Source organism: Salvia hispanica, chromosome 1, assembly GCF_029641045.1.
Source record: "Salvia hispanica isolate PSC_SH4W2 chromosome 1, Shi_PSC_v1, whole genome shotgun sequence".
Taxonomy (NCBI): Eukaryota; Viridiplantae; Streptophyta; class Magnoliopsida; order Lamiales; family Lamiaceae; genus Salvia; species Salvia hispanica.
Window position 1 is genome coordinate 19,348,230 of NC_142692.1, and position 22,966 is coordinate 19,371,195.

Consider the following 22,966-nt stretch of genomic DNA (forward strand, 5'->3'; position numbering starts at 1 on the left):
GAGATATTTAATGGAGCCCGGAAGGAGTAGCAAATAAAATATTCTGAATATATTATGTATTCATACATAGTATTATTCTTCTCTCAAATACTTTCGTTGAACGTTGTTTCATTTTTGTTTTGGTATTGCTGAATATAGTTTCTTTCAGTTGTTGAAATATTGAGATTGGATACTCTATTTGAATGGTTAAAATTGCATGTTGATTCATGTTGCGAGCTTATTGATTGTTTCCCCTTTTTCTTTCCCGCTTCTTAAAATTTGCACTAGTCACGATTCAACCGAACTTATAGAAAGGGCAGTCGTGACACCTATTGATAAGTCAAAGTAGTGTATAACTAAAAACGTATATATACAAAGATTAAGATACTAATCACCAAGATTTCGTATTTATGTAGATTATAGTAAAGACACATCTCAACTTTTGATCCACTCAGTGCTATACCTGACCAATGTTAATAGTTTCGTTAGATAAGAAAATTTTGGAACAAAAACTGCAACATTTCACGGTAGATAGTCAAATCTTATCTAGGTGTTGAAATTGTTTTACTTCCGCAAGAAATCAACTGCATCACCAAATGCGTGACTTGCCTTTATTTTAGCAATGAATTATACCGCAAGTGTACGAGGTTATTATGGTAACAACAAGCATGAGTATCGTATCTACAAAATTAATTAGCTCCTCGAATCATAATCTTTTACTATTTAGACAATTCAAATGTGAGTGTGGTTTCTAAAATCTTAATTAGTTACTCCATCTGTCCCATAAAAATATGGCATATGATATGACATGAGAATTAAGACAAAATTGGTAAATTAAGAGAGAAGAGGAGAAATGTAGTTAAAGTAGTCTTAGTGGATAGTGGGACCCCATTATTATTAGTGTTTTAATGGTGGTATAAGTTGTAAATAACCTGATGTATGGGTTAACAAATTGGGATTAATTCCAAAAATGGAATGTACATATTTTTGTTTGACGGACGAAAATAGAATGTGCACATATTTTTATGAGATGGATGGTGTATTAATTTAAGAAAAATGATAAGAACGAAAGAAGGGATGATTTGGTGTTTAGAAAATATGAGAAAAAATATAGAGTTCTAGGATCCAACAACAACGACTTAGTATTGCTTTATATCAACAAATCTGTACCTTTGTGTCTCTAGGTTTATTATAAAAGTCGTTATCATAGAATAAGCTCTCTCTAAGTGTACCTAAACAGTTGATTAATATTAAAGTTTCCTTTCAATATTTCGAATCTAATTCCTATAGCTTCTAAGACTTAAGACCTCACTAAGGTATCCCCTCTCTTGAGTGCTAATAATCTAAGTTATGATTGTTTATTTAACCACGAAAAGCAACATATCTCTAGATTAACATTGACACACAATCATAATTCTAAAGCTAGCAAAACAAAAGAATAATAAAAGCAAAACAACAATCAAAATTATAAAAAGAGATAGGAAAAAGTTCAAATCAATTAATCAAATATAATAATAGTAGTCTTCAACAAAAATCTCCACAAAAAATGCTTTGCCACACAAGTCCAAAACGAAATATATTCATTAAGATCAAGTTCAACATAGGTGAAAAAAACTATTGCTAATTATCTCAGAGGTGAATCGAGCAGTGATAATCCTCCGTCTTGATGATGAAATTCTACACAACAGCTCTCTCCTTGCTCTTGGATGAAAACATCATGCTGAAAAATTACCTGAAAAACGTGCCCAATGCCTTTTATATTTAGGGCTGAAAAAAGACGGTGCATTCCAATGAATTGCTCAAATCGTTATGGGGCATCATAACATTCTGGCGAGTCGTTGGATGTGCACCTAGCGACAGGGACGGATCTAGAAAATGATCATAGAAGGGGCAAAAATACATATGGGGATATTCGAAGTGCTTGAGGAGGGGCATTTAAAGAAGAAACTAATATTAATTTTTTTCTACAATAGAATTTATACATAGATATGAAATTTTGAGGGAAGGCATTTGCCCCTCCTCCTTGCACATTAGATCCGTCCCTGCCTAGCGAGTTGCCAGAAACTCTCTGGTTCATCGGCAGTTATGGTGAGTGAATTGGAGTGCACCTAGCGAGTCGATTGGTGTTATCCCAGCGAGTCGCTGGGACCTCCAGTCGGACAAACATCATGCGATCCACTTTCTCATCCATTTTCACCTAATTAAGCTATCTTTTTCTACGCATCTAGCACTAAACGGTCAAAATACTAAACAAATAGATAAAAAAAGACATAATATTGCTACGTCTTGGCCAAATATATAGTAAATCGAGCAATATCAAATATCTAAGCATATGGAAAAACCAAGTATATCACTGTGATGACCTATTCAAAACATTATGTTACGACCTCTCCACTACTAAGTCTACAATGTAGAAGACCTTGACTTGTTTACTTATTAAAGTTATCATTTATAAAACCGAATATATATTAATATGAATAACCTACATCATGACAGAAACATAATTATTCTCATTAATGGAGTAAAAAGAATGTAGAGTTTTACATATACAAAACAACTCGAAACATTTTTACAATCTATAAACCCTAACAAAAGCGGTAGAGTTTTATATATACAAAATAACTCGAAACATTTTTACAATCTATAAACCCTAACAAAAGCGATAAGTACGTTTCAGTTGTTGTTGTCCAAAGATGTGGCATATCACATGACTACAACAACATCGACAAAGGAGATGATGAACATCTTCAAGGAGATGTATTAGAAACCATCAATAAGATAAACGAGTTCAATATTATTACCGTGTAAATGGACTTGGTTAATACTCCCTCTGTTCCTCTATAGTAGAGATGTTTCTTTTCGGTACGGAATTTGAGAAAAATTATTTTAGGTGAGTTAAGTAAAGGGATAATAAAGTAGAAAGGAAAAAGATAGAGAGATGGAGAGAGAATAAAGTAAAAGAGAATAGATTTATTGTTTATTTTCCAAAAAAAGAAATGACTCAACTACATAGGAACAACCCAAAAAAGAATACGACTCAGCTACGGAGTGACGAAGTGAGTGTAAAATTCACTAATGAAATTTGTTCCCTAATTTTCCTATGGTCTTTGCCAAAAAATTTGGATTGGTATAGTGACAGTTATAGTTATCAGCGCCGTAGAGACAAAAATGATGGTTGACAACACAGAGAACCAAAATCATCTGCTTCGGGGTCGCACAACGTATGGAACATAGAGATATATCAAAGGGAAATAGAGTTGTGCAAGATAAAAATCGAGTATGAATTTGGATCAAGTTAAATGATGGAGTTGTGATGTTTTTTTGTAGTTTAAAAATTAGCGTGAGGTGCCCAAAATATAGAAAGACAAAAAGACATAAAATGCTACCATGTCTGATGATAATGGAGAGGCTTTAGTCTTTAGTACAATACGTCTGATGGTATAATGTGAATTCAATTATGGAGCGTCGTTATATTAATGCAGCAATGTGCAGTGGAAAACTGTTTCTGGTGATTTTGGGAAGGTCCATCTGGTTGATGAAGATCCCTTCGATAGCGCGGGTAAATTAAATGTGAAGGTAGTGACATGCAGTGGATCCGTGATATAACTGAATTGAGTCTGACATATCCTTGAATTAAAGATAAAATTCGTTTTCAATTGGACAATATGATGTGGAAGGTACACTGTGACGTTTGGTTGTAGTAATTGGAAGATTGCTGAGTGAGCTATGATAGTAGTTTGAGGTAAGAAGACGCCACAACTAACTTCAAAGATTGATCTGGGAGGAGAAGCAAGTAATCCAGCTTTGTGGCATTGTTGTCTTGCCCACGTACTAAAAGTAATGGTCAGTACCAAGATATTCAATCATTGAGTGTCATACTAATAAGAAACACGAGTTTTGGTTTTGGTTTTATTAATACTCGAGAAGAAACAAATAAAAAATAGTGTAAAAATAATGGTTTAAATTCAGGTGAAAAAAGGAATTCTAGGGATGTAACGAAAATGGATCTTAATGTTGACATACATCATTGTTTACCTAAGATGTGCCAATTGTGATTGATCCATCAATATTTACCTAAGATGTTGAAATGAATATTTTAGTGTATTTGAGCCTTTTAAACTAAAACACCGACATCACTCAATGTGGTCTCGACGGATCTATTTTATGAAATTATTTTGGCATGTGTTCACTGAGTAATACTCATCCATGCATGTGTTTTAAAAATATGCAGGTTCAATATGACAAGTCGTGGTGAGTGTTGAGTGGAGCCTCTGAAGTCTACTCGATGTCTTGTATCGAATGAGTCATTTCTTCACACATGACGTTGTTCTTTTTCTTAAATGCTTCCGCTAAGACTTTTTTTTAGTTATTTCGAATAATGTTGCTTTTGCTCTTAGATACATTAAACTTAAATAATCTTAAATCTCCTCAGTCGTGATCAACCATTCTCTCTATCGTTAGAAAGAGCGGGTAAGATAGTTGCTCTCAAACGAGCAGCCCAGCCATGCCCATCCCGACATCTCCGTTCCTCGTGTGTGCCACGCTAGGGCTCCGGCTTTCAAGCTCTCGCTCATCTATGTGTTGCCCCAGATCATCGTCGTCCCTCAGCTCACAACGAGCTGTCATCTCTTTTCTAAGATCATACGTAGTGCGATCTGTCTCGGTACAATCGCCGATGGATCGCACTTCTCGTATTCTCTCAAATTCAAGTTCGTTTTGAGTTCGAATGTTCTTCATGTTCTTGATACATAAATATAAATCTAACTTGAAAAACACGCTTTGAAATCAAATAATCATGCATGCAACAAAAGAACGAAATTAAATCTAAATAATCAGGGCCTAAAAACAGGCCCTGATACCAATTAATGGGGTTTACAATGGGAAAACAAATAAATTGGAGTTTGATCTATTAAGCAGCTTATTTAGAGTAAATCGTTCGTGTAAATAAACATGTATCTTTCATAGAACTACATGTATCTTGCATAGAACTTAAATTTAATCATTCTTTTGATTAATTAAAACCTAAGCATGTATCTGAATGATTTTCCAAAAGAATAGAAGATAACTTGTTCCTTCTCCATGTGATGATCTTGAATACTGGACCACAAATCTTTTGACTTTATCTCAAACTTGTACCTCGATTTTAGAGTGAGCTAAACCCATCAAAATATATAGGTCTTGAATGGAGAAGAGGCAGAATCATACTTAAAGAGGGATAGGAATTTTCAATCCCTATGTGTACCAGGGGAGGGACGAAAATTTTATGAGACTAATGTCTATATGTTTGCCTATTCATCTATTTGACTATAAATGATTCAATTGAGCATCAAGTTAGTACAAGTCCAAACAGAATATTGATAAGGCTCGTTTTATGCATCGGTTCTGGGGTGAATCTCTATACTATCTGGGAACTAATGTGTGATTTTGAGTTCAAGTGCGTAGAAATCTGCCAGGTTTCGAAGAATGTGCAAATCAAACCGGCAGACGGAGAATCATGGAGATTTGAAGTGAAAACCTTAAGTCGCCTAACTGATCAAGTGGAATCATGAAGATGGCGGCCTGAGCTAGAGTGAAGAGAGAATATTCCAAGAGATCCTGTTGAGGGCACAAGCCTCAAATCCGAGGAAGGAGTGCCCTAGGGATTAGAGCCCTCGGCCTCCCTATATAAAGGGATGAGGTGAAAAAGGAAATGAGTGAGTTTGGGAGGGGGGGTGCTCATTTTTGAGCTTCTCTTAGCTCGCTCTTAGCTCACATCACTTCAAATCGAGTTTATAAATCTACGCACTTGGAAGGGAGTAATTCTTGCTGGTGTTGGTGTTGTTGTACGTTGTTGTCATAGTGTCTCACCGTCCTACGAGGGCGAAGAAACAATCCTAAATTTCTGCCTAGTTTTAATTTCATACTTTGAGACAATTGCTACATTTTGGATATTTCGTAGTTCGTTTGTGTGATTGCTGTTACCGAAACTGAATGTTTGTCTTTTGATCTTGCTGAAGTTGTTTGAATTTTAAATCATGGATGTTTTTGTTTGTGTTTTGCGTTGTGTAGCTCGTTTACATTTTGTTGGATGCTTTTCGCAATTGATAGTTTTAGGAGGTTGAGACCTAGTTTATTTACGTTCTATTTCATAGATCTGAGTTTGGTTTTTGTTAGTTTCGGAAGATCCATGTTAGATTGAGCAGATCAGGAGTCCTCTGTTCGATTTTTGCAAGATTATGGTTTATTACCGTTCATTTCTTGATTTCACTTGGTCAAGTAGATTAGATTTGGGGGTTATGGTTTAAATTTCCCATTTACACTTGCTTTCTAATTGGCTATGTTTAATGATGTCTGGAATCCTGTATATGCTCTTTCTCGTCGATCACATGAAGAAGATGAAGTAATTAGTTGTTAGGGTCCAGATCTGCAGCTTTTACACCACCTTTGCATTTCGGCAGCTTTTGCAGAATTTGTTAGTTAAGGGATTTGGTCCCCACTTGCTTTTACCTTTTGTTTAGCCATTTCGGGAAAGTTTTCAATATGATTCTCTTTTCGTCATATTTTTAGTAGTTAGCGTAAATTCAAGTCCTAGTTACTTTTCCGTCCCGTAGCGTGGTTTTCGTTTGTTAATCCAGTTGATCAGTTAGGAGTTATCGTAGGTAGATCAAACCTTAGCATAGCTCAGTCCAGTTGATGAGTCAAAAATCATAAGTGATCAATCAGTCCTTGCGCAGCTAGTTTAGTTGATCAACTAGATTAGCTTCTTTTGAATCCGCCCTAGTCAAGTAGACAAAATCTTAACCCACTCTTAAAGCGTGGCAACAGCCATCCCAAAATGCCCGCGACACATGTTGAAACACTTTCATCTCTGTGGGATTCGACCCTTACTTCCCTTTACTAGCTAATAGTATTGTGGGTTAAGGCTTTGAAGGATCCTCGTTCTAGGATTGCACGTCCGACGACACATAGATTGACCTTTAGGATTCGCCTTGATCAGTTAGATTTCTGCCGCTTGATCCGTCTGCAAATTTTCGCTTAACATTTTAAGGCGTGTCTGCTGGATCAGTTAGTCGATGTCCTCTTGAGCGGTTTGCTTAATTTTTGATTATCAATCATGATCAATTAAGTGTGTGCAATTCGAGAAAGACGTAATATTTAAATACATAAGAAGCAAAATGAGTCTAAGTCTTCTGCATAGTAGACGAGTTGTGAGCGGCGTTCACAGTAGATAACTTATCGGTTCTTGCTGAAGGAAAATTGTTTCACAACCTAGATAGGCTTGGACCACCTATCGCGAAAGGTTGCAACGTAAGTCCGAAAGTTTCCTTACCTAAGGAAATGAACAATGTCGGTGTGGTATAGCACTGAAAGGATCAAACAGTGAGATAAGTCTTTCTTGGCTATTTAGTGAAAGACGAGGTCTTGGTGATTGTCGTTTCTTAATCATTGTTGACATAACATTGATCATACAATATTAATTGAAATCTACTTTGACTTATCAAATGGTGAGGGTATTTCGTTGCCTAAGAATCCTGATAGATTGGGTAATGATCATTGAAAAGCTGACTTAGAAGCTAATGATGGTTAGCGAAAGCGTGTTCTAAAAAATAATGAAGAAAACCCTCGGTCCAGGAAATCCGCTAGACACTGGATCTAGGAACTCAGAGAACCTTGAGCTACCTGTCGTTGGGCACACAATCACTCCCTTAACTCCCTCTTCAAAACCCTCAACCCGCTTTAGATAGGATAACTAGTACATGGAAGTAGGGATCGAATCCACAGAGATGAATGCGCAAGTAAACATGTTCGAAGACTCGGGGACTATTTTTTTGGCTGCTGCCACACAACTTTTGGGGTTGAGCTTTAATTCCTAGACTTGGTAATTGAAATATTCTACTCTAACAGATAGATCTAGGCAGAGACATAAAAGCATGCATATTAACCGAAATAGAGCGAGACAATTGCCAGATCGAACGAACAGTTTCCTAAATTAACCTAGACCTGGGAAAGAAACTAGACGTGGGGACCATTTTCTGAAAAGGTAGAGTACGACTAAAAAGCTGCAAAATACAAAGTATCCAACGATAGTAATAGACAAGGTCGAGCCTCGAACAGCGAGGGCTCGGCGAATACCAAAAGTAGACAGAAAAATAAAAGACAATCGTTTCTTCGCCTCCGTGGAGACGGTGTTGCACCCAAATTTCCGATGAAATGAGAACCCCCCTACGATTTCCCCCAAGTGTGTGAGTGTGTATAAAAAGTAGAAAACTAAGCTAGGAACTGGAAAAAGTTTTTCTCATGTTGATTGCGTGCTCCTTTTTATAATGGATAGAGCTTCTAGACTGTTCTTGTAATGCCCATTTTGCCCTTCGATTCGATGCTCTTTTGTCTAGCGCTCTTCCTTGTTCAACTCATTTTCCTGCCAGCTTCCTCCACCAGGCGATCTCTGTCTTCTTCCTGGGGCTGACGATTTTCTCTACTCACCTGGCTCAAAAAGGTTTGTTAGACCCGGAAAATCACAGAATTTATCCCTCTAACCAATGCATGAAATTAGCCTTATCAAACTGCTCACACTTAAAACATACTTGTCCTCAAGTATAAAGACAAGAAAAGAGAAATAAGGCGAATTTCAATGCATGGTTATTCCCTGACCAAAGAGAACTCCTACACCTAGAAACTAATCATGAAAGAAAAAGAAAAGACAATAACACTTAATAAAACACATAGGCATGAATTAGTTCAGATTTTGGGCAGCTGTCCCCACAAGTTTAAGGTCAATCCAATAGTCTACACTCTCCAAATCCTCCCCTTCCCTTCTTCGACCTAATCGGTTTGTCAGCTCGTCCAGATAGCCATTAGCCTGCTAATTGTTAGATTCGCTCGATCACTCATTCCTCACCAGGGATGTTAGGATCAATCGCTCATAGTTAGTTCTTGCAACTGATGTTTCGGGTTATGAGAATTTTCTCCTTCTACCCTCCTTTCCTAATTTTTTCTCCTGGACTTCGTCCAGCTTATACATCCTCTTTTCCTGTTCGTCCAGATTTTTTCTTTATTTTTATTTTTATTTTTATATTTTCCTCCTCTGGTCTTTGTCCAGCTTATGCCTCCAGGTTTGAAATTCTTTCTCTTTCTTTTATTTTTTTTTTTATTTTCTTAATATCTCCTCTCTAAATTCTTCTCCCTAAGCATCAGGTAGCAGCCCCTTTTATTATGTTAGCACTCAATGTTAAGGCTTCTAACTCACATTAATAGTGGGGCTTCACAATTAGGTCAGCTAATGCACCTTCTATCGTTCCTGCCTCCTTCAAACCGATTTTAGCTTATCAAGGAAAGAAACATCAAAGTTGTAGTGCATCCTATCTTCAATTACTCTCCCTAAGGGAATCTTGCCTTATTATCCTTGTTAATTCATGCTTAAAACACATAACCTAAAAAAAACTAGAACTCCTAGACCTAAGAATTTCTTCACATGCTGAGCACATACTGCACTAACTCTCCCACTTCACTCCAGCTTGTTCCCAAGCTATCCTAGTGAAGGGGGGAAATGAGGGAGTTGGTGCACACAATCAAAATAAAACGTATTAAAACTTCTCACACTTAAACCGAACAACGGGCTAAGTGAGAGACAACAATGACATAACAGGAACAAACATACTGAATATATACACAACTTCTCACACTTAGACAAAGAATTGGGCTAAGTGGGAGATGAACACCTAATCACAAAAAAAAAAAACATGCTTAAGAAACATATAAACTTCTCACACTTAGACCAAAGATTGGGCTAAGTGGGAGAACACAAGAAAAAAATTAAACATGCTCAGCACAAACAACACGGACATACAAAAATAGAAAACAAAATGAAATGACTGAAATGTAAAATTTACTTGGTTAACGGGGGGATTCAATTCTGGGTCAATTTCCCTTGGGAGCCAGACTTGGATGGTATGCTGGGGCGGTTCACTTTCACTTTCTTCTTTGCCAGCGACGCCGACGCTTCCTCTTCAGTAATAACGGGGTCTCGACAGGGGTTTCTTCACAGAGACAGACGCCAAGGATGGAGACACGAGTGGGGCTACCGAAGGCTTGGAGAGGGGTGGAAGCTGCTGTTGGGAGGAACTTCCCGGACCGGGCTGTCGGTTCTCCTTGATGTGGGGAAACATCTCTCCCAACCATACTGTCATTTTCTGCATAAGCTCGACCGCCTCGGTCATCCTCTCATTCTGGGCAGATGAGCGTCCAGCCAGGGTATCTAAACTCCCTTTGATCTCCTGTAGCGCCTTCTTGACTTCCCAAATATCTCCTCTCACCACGGCCATTTCTTTCCGCAGCTCCGTCACGTCCTCATTCACCACGTCTTCCACCAGCTCCGGTTCACGCTTTACCTTGTCCACGTTGGCCCCTATGTTGTAGAAACACAACTCCTTCCCTTCCTTGTGTAAGAGCCCTTTGTTGAAAAAGTACTCCATGCTGAATAGCTCCGGGGGCTCACACATTGTAACACTCGACTCTGCCTTCCCAATCTTCATGACGAAGTTGCGCTCTATGTAGGCGCCTAGAAGGTGGCAGGTGTACATGTGGCGGGAGGGGTTGGCAGTCATCTGATGGCAGGCCTGGGCTAACCAATATCCAAGGTGAACCTTGATGCGTTTAGACATGCACCCAGTAAAGTATAGCTCGGTGGTGGTGATGCTAGAGCTGGTCGTGCCCATCAGATTGTACCCGATGAATTCTTAGGGATTTCTCCCTCAGCACACGTAACTGGGGTTTCCCCCGTAAATTTAATAGGAGTCTCCTCCTCAGGTTTGTTAGGGATTTCTCCCTCGGACACAACTGGGGTTTTCCCCTCAATAAGCAAAGTCGGGGTTGCCCCCTCAGAATCAAACGGGGTTCCCCCCTCCACATATAAACTCGGGGTTTTCCCTTCCACATTCTAAGAAATAGGGGTTCTCCCCCCCCCTCCACAATTTCAACCACAGGGGTTTCCCCCTCCATCAACTGTAAATCAGATGCTTTACCTTCACTTGCGACTCCATCTAAAGAGTGATCCACCGCCATCCTGTCAATTTCGTCTGCAAATCCGCTGACGCTTTCCTCCTCGAGTTCGCTGCCGCCTTTACCCTGTTCTGCAATGTCTGGGTTCGGCCCAGTTTCTGCACGAGTCGGATCTGGGGTTTTGGAGTCCTCTGGGTTTGAACTCAGTGGTTGGGCCACTGATTCTTCAGGAATTTCCGGCGGTTTCTGGCGGAACATCGAGAAACGGGAGAAAAGCTTCTCGACCTCTTCCTTACTCCCGAACTTCTCCTCCAGTTCCTTCAAGAATGCCTCCTCATCGGGACTTTTGATGGTAGAGGAATCTGGCACAGAAGTCGGATTCCATTCTTAAAGTATATCGAGCGCCGAGAAGGTCGGCTGAGCCGGCGGTTGTTTGGCGGCTGGGTCTCCCTTCTTCGCTGTGGTTGTCTGTGTTTTCTTCATGGTTACCTGCAGACTCACAATTTTCTGGGGTAGATTTGGTTAGGGTTAGAAACGATTTGAGGGAAAATTATTTAGAGAGAGAATTATGAGAGTAGAGGGAAAAGTGAACGATTGATTCTGATTGAAAATCAAATATCTCCAGCCTTTTTCAGATTGGCAGGCGAACGGTTGCAATATGATGCAAGCAACTGTACGTTCCTCGAAAAGCGGAATTCGAATTTCAAAAGACAACCGCCTTCTCTCCTATCTGCAAGGCTCTTCCTCCCCTAGCAATTTAGAACACAAGAAATGAAACACCAAATTCCTGGGTCGGAGATCATGAGTGACAAAGCAATTTCCCCAAGGAGTTTGGTGCTTCGAAAAATATTTTTGGAAGATTAAAATTTTAATTTGTTTGGATTTTCTTGGTTTTAGAAAGCAACTGAACTATTTACATAGCAAATAAGTATCCTCAAGATTTCCTAGGTCAGTGCAAAAATAAATTTTTGTTTCCCACTTTACCTGACCTAGGAATTCATTAAGGATATACACTTGCCTGACCATCCTAAGAAACAATAGCAGATGCATGTAGTCGCGTCTCTTCCACCACATGCATATCTGTATTATCTCTGTATACCTTCACTCTGTGCCCATTCACCAGGAAAGGAACTGAGTTTGAGGCGCTTCCTTGAATCTCTACAGCTCCATTTGCTCGAAGGCCAATGATCGTGTATGGCCCTATCCACTTGGATTTCAACTTACCAAGCATTAGCTTCAGTCGGGATTGAAAAAGGAGTACTTTCTTCCCTACACGAAGTTCCTTGACTCGGAGATTCTTATCATGCCAGAGCTTTGTTCTTTCTTTATACCACATGGCCGAGTCGAATGCATCCAGTCTTAGTTCCTCTAATTCCTGTAGCTGCAGTTTCCGTTCCTCTTCACAGTCCTGTGCCTTCATATTCATCTCTTTCACAACCCAGTAAGCCCTATGCTCCACTTCCACGGGCAAATGGCACATCTTCCTGAACACCAATCTGTACGGTAACATCCCGATTGGCGTTTTGTAAGCAGTCCTATATGCCCAGATAGCATCGTCGAGGTGCTTACTCCAATCTTTCCTTGTGGTGTTCACCATCTTTTCCAAGATGTTTTTGATTTCTCTGTTCGAAATCTCTGCTTGACCATTCGACTGGGGATGATAGGGTGTGGATAACCGATGTGTACACCATACTTTCTCATCAAAGCTTCTATTGTGCGGTTACAAAAATGCGTACCTTGATCCGAGATGATGGCTCTGGGCACCCCATACCTGTTGAAAATATTGGCCCGCAGAAATTTAGCTACCTCCTTTGACTCGCAGGTGGGTGTAGCCTTTGCTTCTATCCATTTGGATACGTAATCTACCGCAACCAAAATGTATGTATTCCCATATGAAGATGGGAAAAGGGCCCATAAAGTCCATGCCCCAAACATCGAAGATCTCACAAACTATTATCGGATTTTGCGGCATCTCATCTCTTCTAGAAATTCCCCCGGTCAGTTGACATCTCTCACAGACTTGACAAAATTCAAAAGAGTCCTTGTTCAGAGTCGGCCAGTAAAATCCACTGTCCAAAACTTTCCTGGCAGTTTTCCTAGGCCCAAAATGCCCCCCACAGGCTAAAGCATGGCAGCGGTTCAAAACATCTTTCTGTTCCCACTCCGGGATGCATCGTCGGATAACCTGGTCTGAGCACATCTTCCAGAGGTAGGGATCATCCCAGAAGTAGTATTTGGCTTCACTCTTCACCTTCATTCTCTGGGCCCGTGAAATTTCGTGGGACCCTGGTAGTTCTCCAGTGACTAAGTAATTGGCCAGGTCAGCGAACCATGGCTCTGCATTCATCGGACGCTTCCCCCTGTCTGATGTTCCTAGACCTGTTTCTGTGAACACTGCTTCCCAGTCAATAGACCTAGCAGACTTCCATATATAATAAAGATGTTCCTCGGGGAAGGCATCCGGTATGGCTTCATCCGTATCCCCTTGGAATATTCGGCTCAGATGATCTGCAACTTTGTTCTCCGTCCCTTTCTTGTCTTTTACCTCCCAATCAAATTCTTGCAGCAACAGCACCCATCTAATCAACCTTGGCTTAGACTCCCTCTTGGCCAGGAGATACTTAATCGCAGCATGATCAGTGTAGACTATTACTTTCGACCCTAACAGATACGGTCGAAATTTCTCGAATGAGTACACCACTGCCAGCATCTCTTTCTCTGTGGTATCATAGCTCTTCTGAGCCTGGTTGAGGGTCTTCGAGGCATAAAAAATGACATAGCTTCTCCCGTCAATCCTTTGACCTAGGACTGCTCCTACTGCAAAATCACTCGCATCACACATTACTTCGAATGGGTAATTCCAGTCTGGTGAACGGATTATCGGGGCGGAGACAAGTCTATCCTTCAGCATCTGGAACGCCTTCTATCCTTCGTCAAAATCAAATTCCACATCATTGTGCAAGAGATGCATTAGCGGTTGGGCAATTTTTGCAAAATCCCTGATGAACCTCCTATAGAAACCTGCGTGACCTAGGAACCCTCTAACCTCTTTCTGATTCGTGGGGTAGGGTAGTTTCAAGATTACATCCACCTTGGCTTTATCCACTTGAATCCCTCTCTCGGAGACTACATGGCCGAGGACTATTCCTTCAGGTACAATGAAATGGCATTTTTCAAAGTTTAGGACTAAATTCTTCTCTTGACACCTTATCAACAGTAGATCTAAATTGGCCAAGCATGCATCGAAGGAATTTCCATACACCGTGAAATCATCCATAAAAATTTCAATGCATACCTCCAACATGTCTGAGAAGATGCTCATCATACAGCGCTGGAATGTTCCCGGTGCATTGCTTTCCAGCCAACCTTTCCAACATCTGGTCAATGAATGGCAAAAGAAAATGATCATTTTTAGTGGCTTCATTAAGCTTCCTGTAATCAATGCACATTCTCCATACAATCACCAATATAGTAGGCACCAATTCATTCTTATCATTTTCCACAACTTGTATTCCTGACTTCTTTGGGACCTTGTGAACTGGGCTGACCCATTCGCTGTCTGGAATGGAGTAAATAATCCCCAAGGATAGCAACTTCAACACTTCCTTCAGAACTTCTTCCTTCATGTTTGGGTTTAGCTTGCGTTATGGGTCTCTACGCGCCTTCGCCCCCTCTTCCAGTCGGATGTGGTGCATGCAGAGATCAGGGCTGATTCCCACCAGGTCGGAGAGCATCCACCCTATGGCCTTCTTGTTCCTCCGGATTACTTCCAATAGATCATTCTCCTGTTCCGCTGTCAAGTGGCTGTTGATTATCACGGGGAATGTTTCATCTTCCCCAAGGTAGGCATACTTCAGGGTCTCGGGTAGTTTCTTCAACTCCTTCTTTGGTGTGATGCCTTCCTGGGGCAGGGGGTTTTTCTCCAGACTCTTTGTTGCTATCTAATCCAAGTTTGTTCCCTCGTCTAGACCTTTAACCTGTACAGATCCCGTAGACTCGAATGGCAGTGGTTGGTGGAAGAATGCCATGATCGCTTCATTGATCTGTTCATCTGTCAGGTTCCGAGTTAATAGGGTTTCACACCATCCTGCCACCTCCTTATCAACAGACTGGCTCAGCTCCGAATTGTTAAACTATTCCTGCATTAATTCAGTCTCAAGATATTCCTGGACCAGGGGGTTAATTGTTGGGGTTTGTATACTAAAAGATGCTTCGAGCGTACATGCCTTTGTACAGTCAGCTTGTGCATGTATACGAGAAACGCCACATCCACTTGTTTACCTATTTATGAGAATAAATAATATAATATAAATGGTTTATTATTGAAATATGATAAACAAGTCTAAGGCTTTTTACTAAGAAGGTCAAATAGGGAAATTCGATGAATCTCCTCATGAGTTTTCCAGTAGGGGACTTGGCCAGATCTAGTAAGAAGAAAAACGTATTCACAACCTAGATAGGCTTTGGCTACCTATTGGAACGGTTGCGGTGTTTATGATAATTCTCTCTTACCTAAGATGAGATTAGTAACACCGGTGTGGTAAAGCACTGAAAGGATCTAATTCGAAATGTATTCTTTATTGCTATCTACTGAAAGAATATATTTCAAGAAAGTTTAGTATTTTCTAGTCTATGATATTAATATCAATATTATTTATTCAATCAAACGCCACTTTGACTTATCAATATGTGAGAGTTTGTACGTAACTCAAGTTCATGATATCTTGGGTGGTAGTAATTGAATAACACGAAGGTATTGGAATATTATTTCATAGAATTCGCGTGCCTAGTGTGGTATGATTAAATCCCTAAGGGGTGATCCCCAAGAGGTGTTTGAAAGAGGAATTTATTATTCAGAAAACTGCGCAGTTGGAATTTATTCCACGAATAATAAATAAAGTTTCAAACTAGAAAAACTCTTTGGAGAATTAATTTAATTCTAGTCACATAGCAGACAAAAGAATTAAATTGATGGATCAAGATAATCTTAAACGCGGGAAATATTATAAAATAAAATGGACCCAAGTTATTTGTAATTTGGTGATTTAAGTGGGAGTGCAATATTATTCTTTAGTGGAACAAAATAATATTCCATTGATAATATATTAAATCATGGGTCATTTGATTTAATTAGCAATTTATCTAATGGGTGAGCCCAACACTTAAGTCATTCCATGGATCCCCAACCTAGCCCAACAAGTCCACTATAAATAGTGATGAGATGTGGAAACCCTAGCACACCATTCATTCACAACACTCCTCCCCAAACCCTAGTAGCCGTCGCCGGCTCTCTCTCTCTCTCCTTGCCTCGGTTTTCGTGCCTTGGCACGTGGGAGAATTAGGGTTTTGTTTTGTTCTTGTTCTATCCTAATTCATAGGATTAGATCAAGACAATATTGAGTTTGTGATTGGGTTTTCCTAGATCTCTTCAAGACTATTATTGATTATCTAAGATCCGCCTACACGGATGGAGAATCAAGGACTAGGGAATAGGTTGGAAGATTCACGGTCGATAAACCAAGGATCTCCGGGTGGTGCAGCTAGCAACTTCGATTCTATGATGGATCAAAATGAGGTAACAATCGAATCTACATCAAATTGCATGATTTTGTGTTTATTTGATGTTATATCTATAGATCTATGTTAATTGCATGAAATTGGAGTCGAATGCATAATCACCTAAATAGATCCGTTCTAGGACTTGTTTGGTTTCCGTGTCTTCCGCTGCAGTAGTCCCAACAACTGGTATCAGAGCCAATTTTTAGGCTCTGATTATGTATTTGATTAATTGAATTTTTCGAAAATTGTAGTGTAAGAACTTGGGATTTTCGAAAATAATGCAATTTGGTTTGGATCTATGTTTTTCTTGATTTTAATTTTGGATCTATGATATGATGTTCTAGATCGATGAAAGAATATTATGAATCTTGGATTTTATTCAAGTTTTTCACAAAAATATTCTAGATCTATGATGAACATCATTAGATCTATATATTCTAAGTAATATATACTAGATTATATGTTTGTTAATTACATATATGTATGTGTTTAAGTGAATATATGTTTTTGAATCAAGAAATAAAGTGGTCCATGATTGAATACTTGGATCGATGAAAGAATGTTATGAATCTCGAATTTTATTCGAGTTTTTCACAAGAATATTCTAGATCTAAGCAAGTATTTATAGATCTATATTTTTTATGTTCTTAATATGCAAGAATAATTTAAATTGCTAAATGCTAGATATTTAAATATGCATATTTGATATGAACATAAAAGATTGTTACAAATTAAGAAACGATTAATTAAGATTTAAGATCGCGGTCAAGCGAAGTGACCGCGATGAATCAAGTTAATTAAATTGAAAAACGAATAAATGAATGCAAGGGCTTAAACCCTAGATGTGTTCAAGAACCGGGCTGCCTTCATCGGGGATCGCCGATCCAGATCTGGTGAGAAAAGGCGGCGGTGGCTACGGCTGGTCGGAGGAGTCAGCGACGGCGGCGGGCAGCAGCTCCGGCAGCCGCTGCATCGTCTTCGGACAGCAGCGCCGGGCAGCGGCTGCACAGCCGTGTGTCGGCAGCGGCGATCAGCTCCAGAAACGCAGCAGCAGCTGCGCCGTCGTCTTCGGGCGACAGCGGGCAGCAGCAGCAGCGGCGTCGTCGTCTTCGGACGGCGGCGGGAGGCAGTCAGCGGGCGGCGGAAACGCTGCAGTGACAGCAGCCCTTGCTCCGGGCAGTGGCGACGCTCGCAGCAGCAAAAGCAGCTGCGTCGTCGGCGAACAGCAGCTCCGAAGGACAGTGGCGGCTCTGACTTCGGTTAGGGCAGCAGCCGCGGTGTTCTAGACAACGGAGCAGCAGAGACGGCGGCGGTCAGCGGGCGGCGGCTGCTCCAGTGGGAGCGGCAGAGGCAGCGCCGCTGCAGTGGGAGCAGCGGCGGTGGTCGCGGGAGGCGGCAGCAGCGGCTGCCGCGAGGCCCGTGGCGGCCCAAACCCTAATTAGGGTTTTGGATTGCGCCGTCTCGTCGTCTCGTTTTGTTTTTCGTGTTTACATTTCGTTTCTTAACACGCAAGCTATTTATAATTGTGGTTTAAAATCCTAAACCTAGAATAATTAAAATATCTTGTGGTAATTAGAATGATTTTGCAATTAAGTCAAGATTCTAATTTAAAGAGAATATTTGTCTTCTTTAAATATTGCCAATTGAATAATTAGTCAAATAATTGATTTAATTTGTTAATTAGTTGATTTTGGTGGATTGTTTCCATCTAGATAATATCACGGTAATTAACATAAGGAAATTCAATATTTGATTGATCTAATTTTTGGCTTTTCCTTAATTGGATGGAATTTTAAAGAATATTCTCTTAATATGCTTTCATGTTTTAATTTTAAGGTTTAATTGAAAATTGTCTATATTTTATTTGGTGTGTTATGGAATTATTTCCTAGATATATACCTAAGGAAAAGACATGAGTTTTTCAATTGTTTTAAACCTCTAAAATTTTCGAAAATTACATGTATAATAATTGGATGGATTTTAATTGGAATCCTATTCCTAGTTTGAATTTTGTCTTTAATATGATGTAGGTGAATTTTATTTCATCTAGATAACATCGGTTTAATTAAAGAAGTGAAAAATTCATTTGGCATTAACATGCTACTTAAATCCTAAATTATTAAAGTGTTAAGTGATTAATTGGATTTTAATTGGAATTCAATTCCTAGTTTAATTTGAATTTTATCTTTAATTTTGATGAAGGTGAATTTGTTTCATCTAGATAACATCAAATGTGATTTAAAGGTATGAAAATTCATAGAGCATTAATTTTGCTATTAAAATCCTTAATTATTTATTGAGTTGAATTTTGTCTTTAATTTTGATGAAGGTGAATTTTTATTTCATCTAGAAAACATCATTTTGAATTAAAGATGTAATAAGATTCTTCTTGTCATGTGATTTTATGAAAGCTAAGAGAAATTTAGTTCTCAAATTTAATTGGTGTGTTTTAAATGGATTTAGTCTTAATTGGATAAATGCGGATTTATATATCCAAGTGGGCATTTTAAATTGAGACTTAGCTAATCTTTTATGATATACACCTAGACATTAATTTTAGGATAATGATGGATTAATTCTATCTAAGTAAATCCTAATAGTATTAAAAGGTAATTCTAATAATCAAGATACGTTATTTTAACTAATAATGTATGATTGTTTAAGATTGGACTTAATGTCTAGATAATCTTGTTTATGTGGAGATAGAATTTTTAATTCTATCTATTTATTTAGATGCTTAATTAAATGATCAAGTTTCGTCATTATGTTTATGTGAACCTTATTTAATGTGTTTACATGTTTTATTGATGAATGATGGATATTTAATTTGAGTTATGATTTTATTTGTTAAAATCTAGTTTAACTCGTGCATCGCCTATGTACTTATTGCCTTGCATGCATAGCTAGTACATGTTTAATTATTCTTTGAATGTGGATATCTGCCTTATCTGCTTAAGTGATAATTAAACTATTAAAACCACCAACAAGAAAATATGAAGCGATAATTACAACACGTTTGTATATGGCCTCCATAAAATTGGTCTTAGTGCGAAGTAGTGACCGGCCTGTCTTTACGGGAGGAACATTACCAGTTCGTAAGTTTTGACTTCTCTAGATAAAGGTTATTAAAATCGTAAAATTAGTTTTTCAGTAATATCGCGACTGGTCTTTACCGGAGCAATATTGCTGCGAAATTATAAGGATTGTATTTTAATAATGCTTAGAGGGAGCTATAGTAGGAGGTGCTTGTCCGGTTCGACCTTTCTTTAGAGGAGTTCACGCACAAGTAAAGAATCCTTAGTGCTTAATTTTATGGTTATATGCTTTAGCATTGTTAGTCAGCCATGCCATTCTTATGGTCTCTGGACTATCTGTCGACATTGTGGCCAGTAAAAATAATGAATTTCTTGCATGAATAAGACTCGGCTTCCTCGTAGAAGAACGTTTGTGCTTGATTTTTGTGGATGTAAAATTGATGAATTGTTTTGTGGTTATTTGCTTTTCTTTGAAATTTTACATGTTTATATTATTGGTATTTTTTTCTCAGCTTGAACGAAAGATGTTTACTACTTGGGAAGTTTATAGTGCGATCCTTAAATCGAAGGAACGCGATTCTGATTCTTATTTGGATTGGAAAAGAAGACTTGACATTGATCAGTTGGCTAGTGATTTAAGGTTGGTCCTCACTAAGGATCGCCCCTCTGCTTATTACATATCAAACAAGGAAAAGGATGCTTGTGATCGATGGGATACCGCGAGCGGTCATGTCAAGAAGTTTTTGTTGGCCTCGGTCGGCAATGCTCTTGGCAAGGTTGACAAGCCCGACAGGTCATTGATTGAAGAACCTAAATGGTTTGATGAAATGTCCACCAAGTGTCTCATGAGATCAGTGGTGAACATTTTGAGGAGAACGGTCTTGAAGGAGAACCAAAACATTAACGACTATGTCGTGGAAATGGTTGATGGTTTTGATAGGCTCGAGGAGTAGGGTGGGAAAATAGGCCCAGAAACCCAACAACTCATGATTCTCGACGGACTTCCAAAGAGCTATGAGAAAGTAAAGAAAGAGATAATAGACAATCTTTGGCCAACATCTCTTCTAGTACTCTCTAGCAAGCTCATTGAGGCACAAGTCCAGATAAGGAAGATGGAGGGTGGGATGGTCAATAACTCCACTGACCTAAGACGCAAGTCTGACATGGCAGAGAGTTCGAGCCAACCCAATGTGATTAGGAGGAAGACATGATCTTGATCTAGCTATGACATTTATGTTTTGAACAATGAAAAGTCCTATTTTGCTTTATTTACATTGTTGAATTTTAAGAGTTTTTGATATTGTTTGGTTTTGATATCATATGGATTATTGATACGGAATTTTATTCCTAGTTTATCAATTGTGTTTTTGGATTATCGATGTCATTTTATAATGCTTGCATTATTAGATAAATGAAGTTTTGATTATCCAATTATTTATGACATCAAATGTAACATGGTTAATATCAAAATGTTTTACTTGTGATTAAAATTTGTTGATTCAATTATTATGAAGTTTTCTTCTAGAAATATTGATTATTAAGTTTCTTTAATCCTTGAATCTTTTGAACCATTATTTTGTTGATGAGTCAATAGAACATTAATGTTCGACATGGATTCAATACAAAATAAAATGATCTTATGATCGCGTTTGTTCAAATAAAGGTGTAAGAAAAATAATCACAATAATTGATTACAAGACAAGTAAATTAAATTCAACTAGAAACAAGATAAGTATTTATTATAAATACTAGAAATTCTTGTATAGTAAATATAGTGTGCACATTAAATTTATTTTAATGTTCCAAGCCTAGAGTTGACTATTTGATTAGTTATTGTTTTATTTATTTTGTTGTGAAAGTGATAATTAAAATAGTGGGAGCTTTTCTTGATGAATGATTAAATTCTAAGTGTTTAATAAGAGCTTCATAGCTCGTTTTATTAAACTAGGATGAATTTAACTCCAAGCACTATTTAAATTGTTTTAATAGCCTTAAAGAATATTGAGACTAGTATTTTTCTACTTTTAAAAGTGGGAGCTAAATTTAGTCTCATAGAATATTCATAAATGGAATTAAAGTAATGTTTGCTAGAGTTAAAAGGGTTCACACCCTAGAATGAAAGAAGTGATGAATTGCACACTTTCTAAGACTCTAATAACATTAAAAGACATTTCCAAGTTAGCTATTAAAATTAGAATTGCTTTTGGATTTCCAAAGAAAGTATTTCTAAAGATCACAACAAATGGTTAAATAAATGAACTCTTGGAATTTATGACTATAAAACAAAGAATGCAATCATTCGGTTTTATTTTGTCATAAGGACTAATTTCCAATTAGTCATTGTGATGAGGTAATTATGTTCATGCATAAATTTACATCACAAATTATATAGCAAGGTTAATACCAAGTTAAGTTGGTATTATATAATTAAAGTTTTGGGAATCATATTCGACATGATTAAAACTTTATATTTGCTATAAGTATTCTACTTTAATTAGTAGAAATTCAGAAGGATCAAAATAGTGGATTTTGATAGAGGAATATGTATAAGTGCGCTTGAGAAAGGCACATAGAATTATTCCACTGGATCAAAGGGCCTAGAAATATTTTGATCAAATAATCGTGCTCCTTAGCAAGAATTAAGGTTATAAATTACAAGTATATTTTCGTTTTATGTACTCTAGAAAACTATGTTGGTAGATTCTTTTTTAAAGAATTATAGTTTTGAGTACATAGTGGCCAAAGCCTGCTTTGAGTATAAGTGGGAGAAAATGTGTTGTGAATGTGTAGCACAAGGCCAATAAAGCGGTTGGTATACTCGAAAGCATTCTTTGAGTATAAGTGGGAGATTGTTGGGGTTTGTATACAAAAAGATGCTTCGTGCGTACATGCCTTTGTACAGTCAGTTTGTGCATGTATACGAGAAACGCCACATCCACTTGTTTACCTATTTATGAGAATAAATAATATAATATAAATGGTTTATTATTGAAATATGATAAACAAGTCTAAGGCTTTTTACTAAGAAGGTCAAGTAGGGAAATTCGATGAATCTCCTCATGAGTTTTCCAGTAGGGGACTTGGCCAGATCTAGTAAGAAGAAAAACGTATTCACAACCTAGATAGGCTTTGGCTACCTATTGGAACGGTTGCGGTGTTTATGATAATTCTCTCTTACCTAAGATGAGATTAGTAACACCGGTGTGGTAAAGCACTGAAAGGATCTAATCCGAAATGTATTCTTTATTGCTATCTACTGAAAGAATATATTTCAAGAAAGTTTAGTATTTTCTAGTCTATGATATTAATATCAATATTGTTTATTCAATCAAACGCCACTTTGACTTATCAATATGTGAGAGTTTGTACGTAACTCAAGTTCATGATATCTTGGGTGGTAGTAATTGAATAACATG

General features: G+C 38.2%; 2 protein-coding genes across 2 annotated transcripts; one reads left to right on the forward strand and one right to left on the reverse strand.

The window, feature by feature from the left end:
- Positions 1-13,879: 13,879 nt before the first annotated feature.
- LOC148933394 (uncharacterized) lies at positions 13,880-14,582 on the reverse strand. Its single transcript, XM_089059912.1, has 3 exons — positions 14,415-14,582; positions 14,252-14,333; positions 13,880-14,103 (listed from the first exon to the last, which is right to left on the reverse strand). Exons 1-3 carry the CDS (start codon positions 14,580-14,582, stop codon positions 13,880-13,882), a joined length of 474 nt encoding a protein of 157 aa, XP_088916038.1.
- A 5,492-nt stretch (positions 14,583-20,074) lies between these two features.
- Positions 20,075-20,503, forward strand: LOC148933395 (uncharacterized). The gene has a single exon (XM_089059920.1). The coding sequence runs from the start codon at positions 20,075-20,077 to the stop codon at positions 20,501-20,503; it is 429 nt and encodes a 142-aa protein (XP_088916046.1).
- The last annotated feature ends 2,463 nt before the right edge of the window (positions 20,504-22,966 follow it).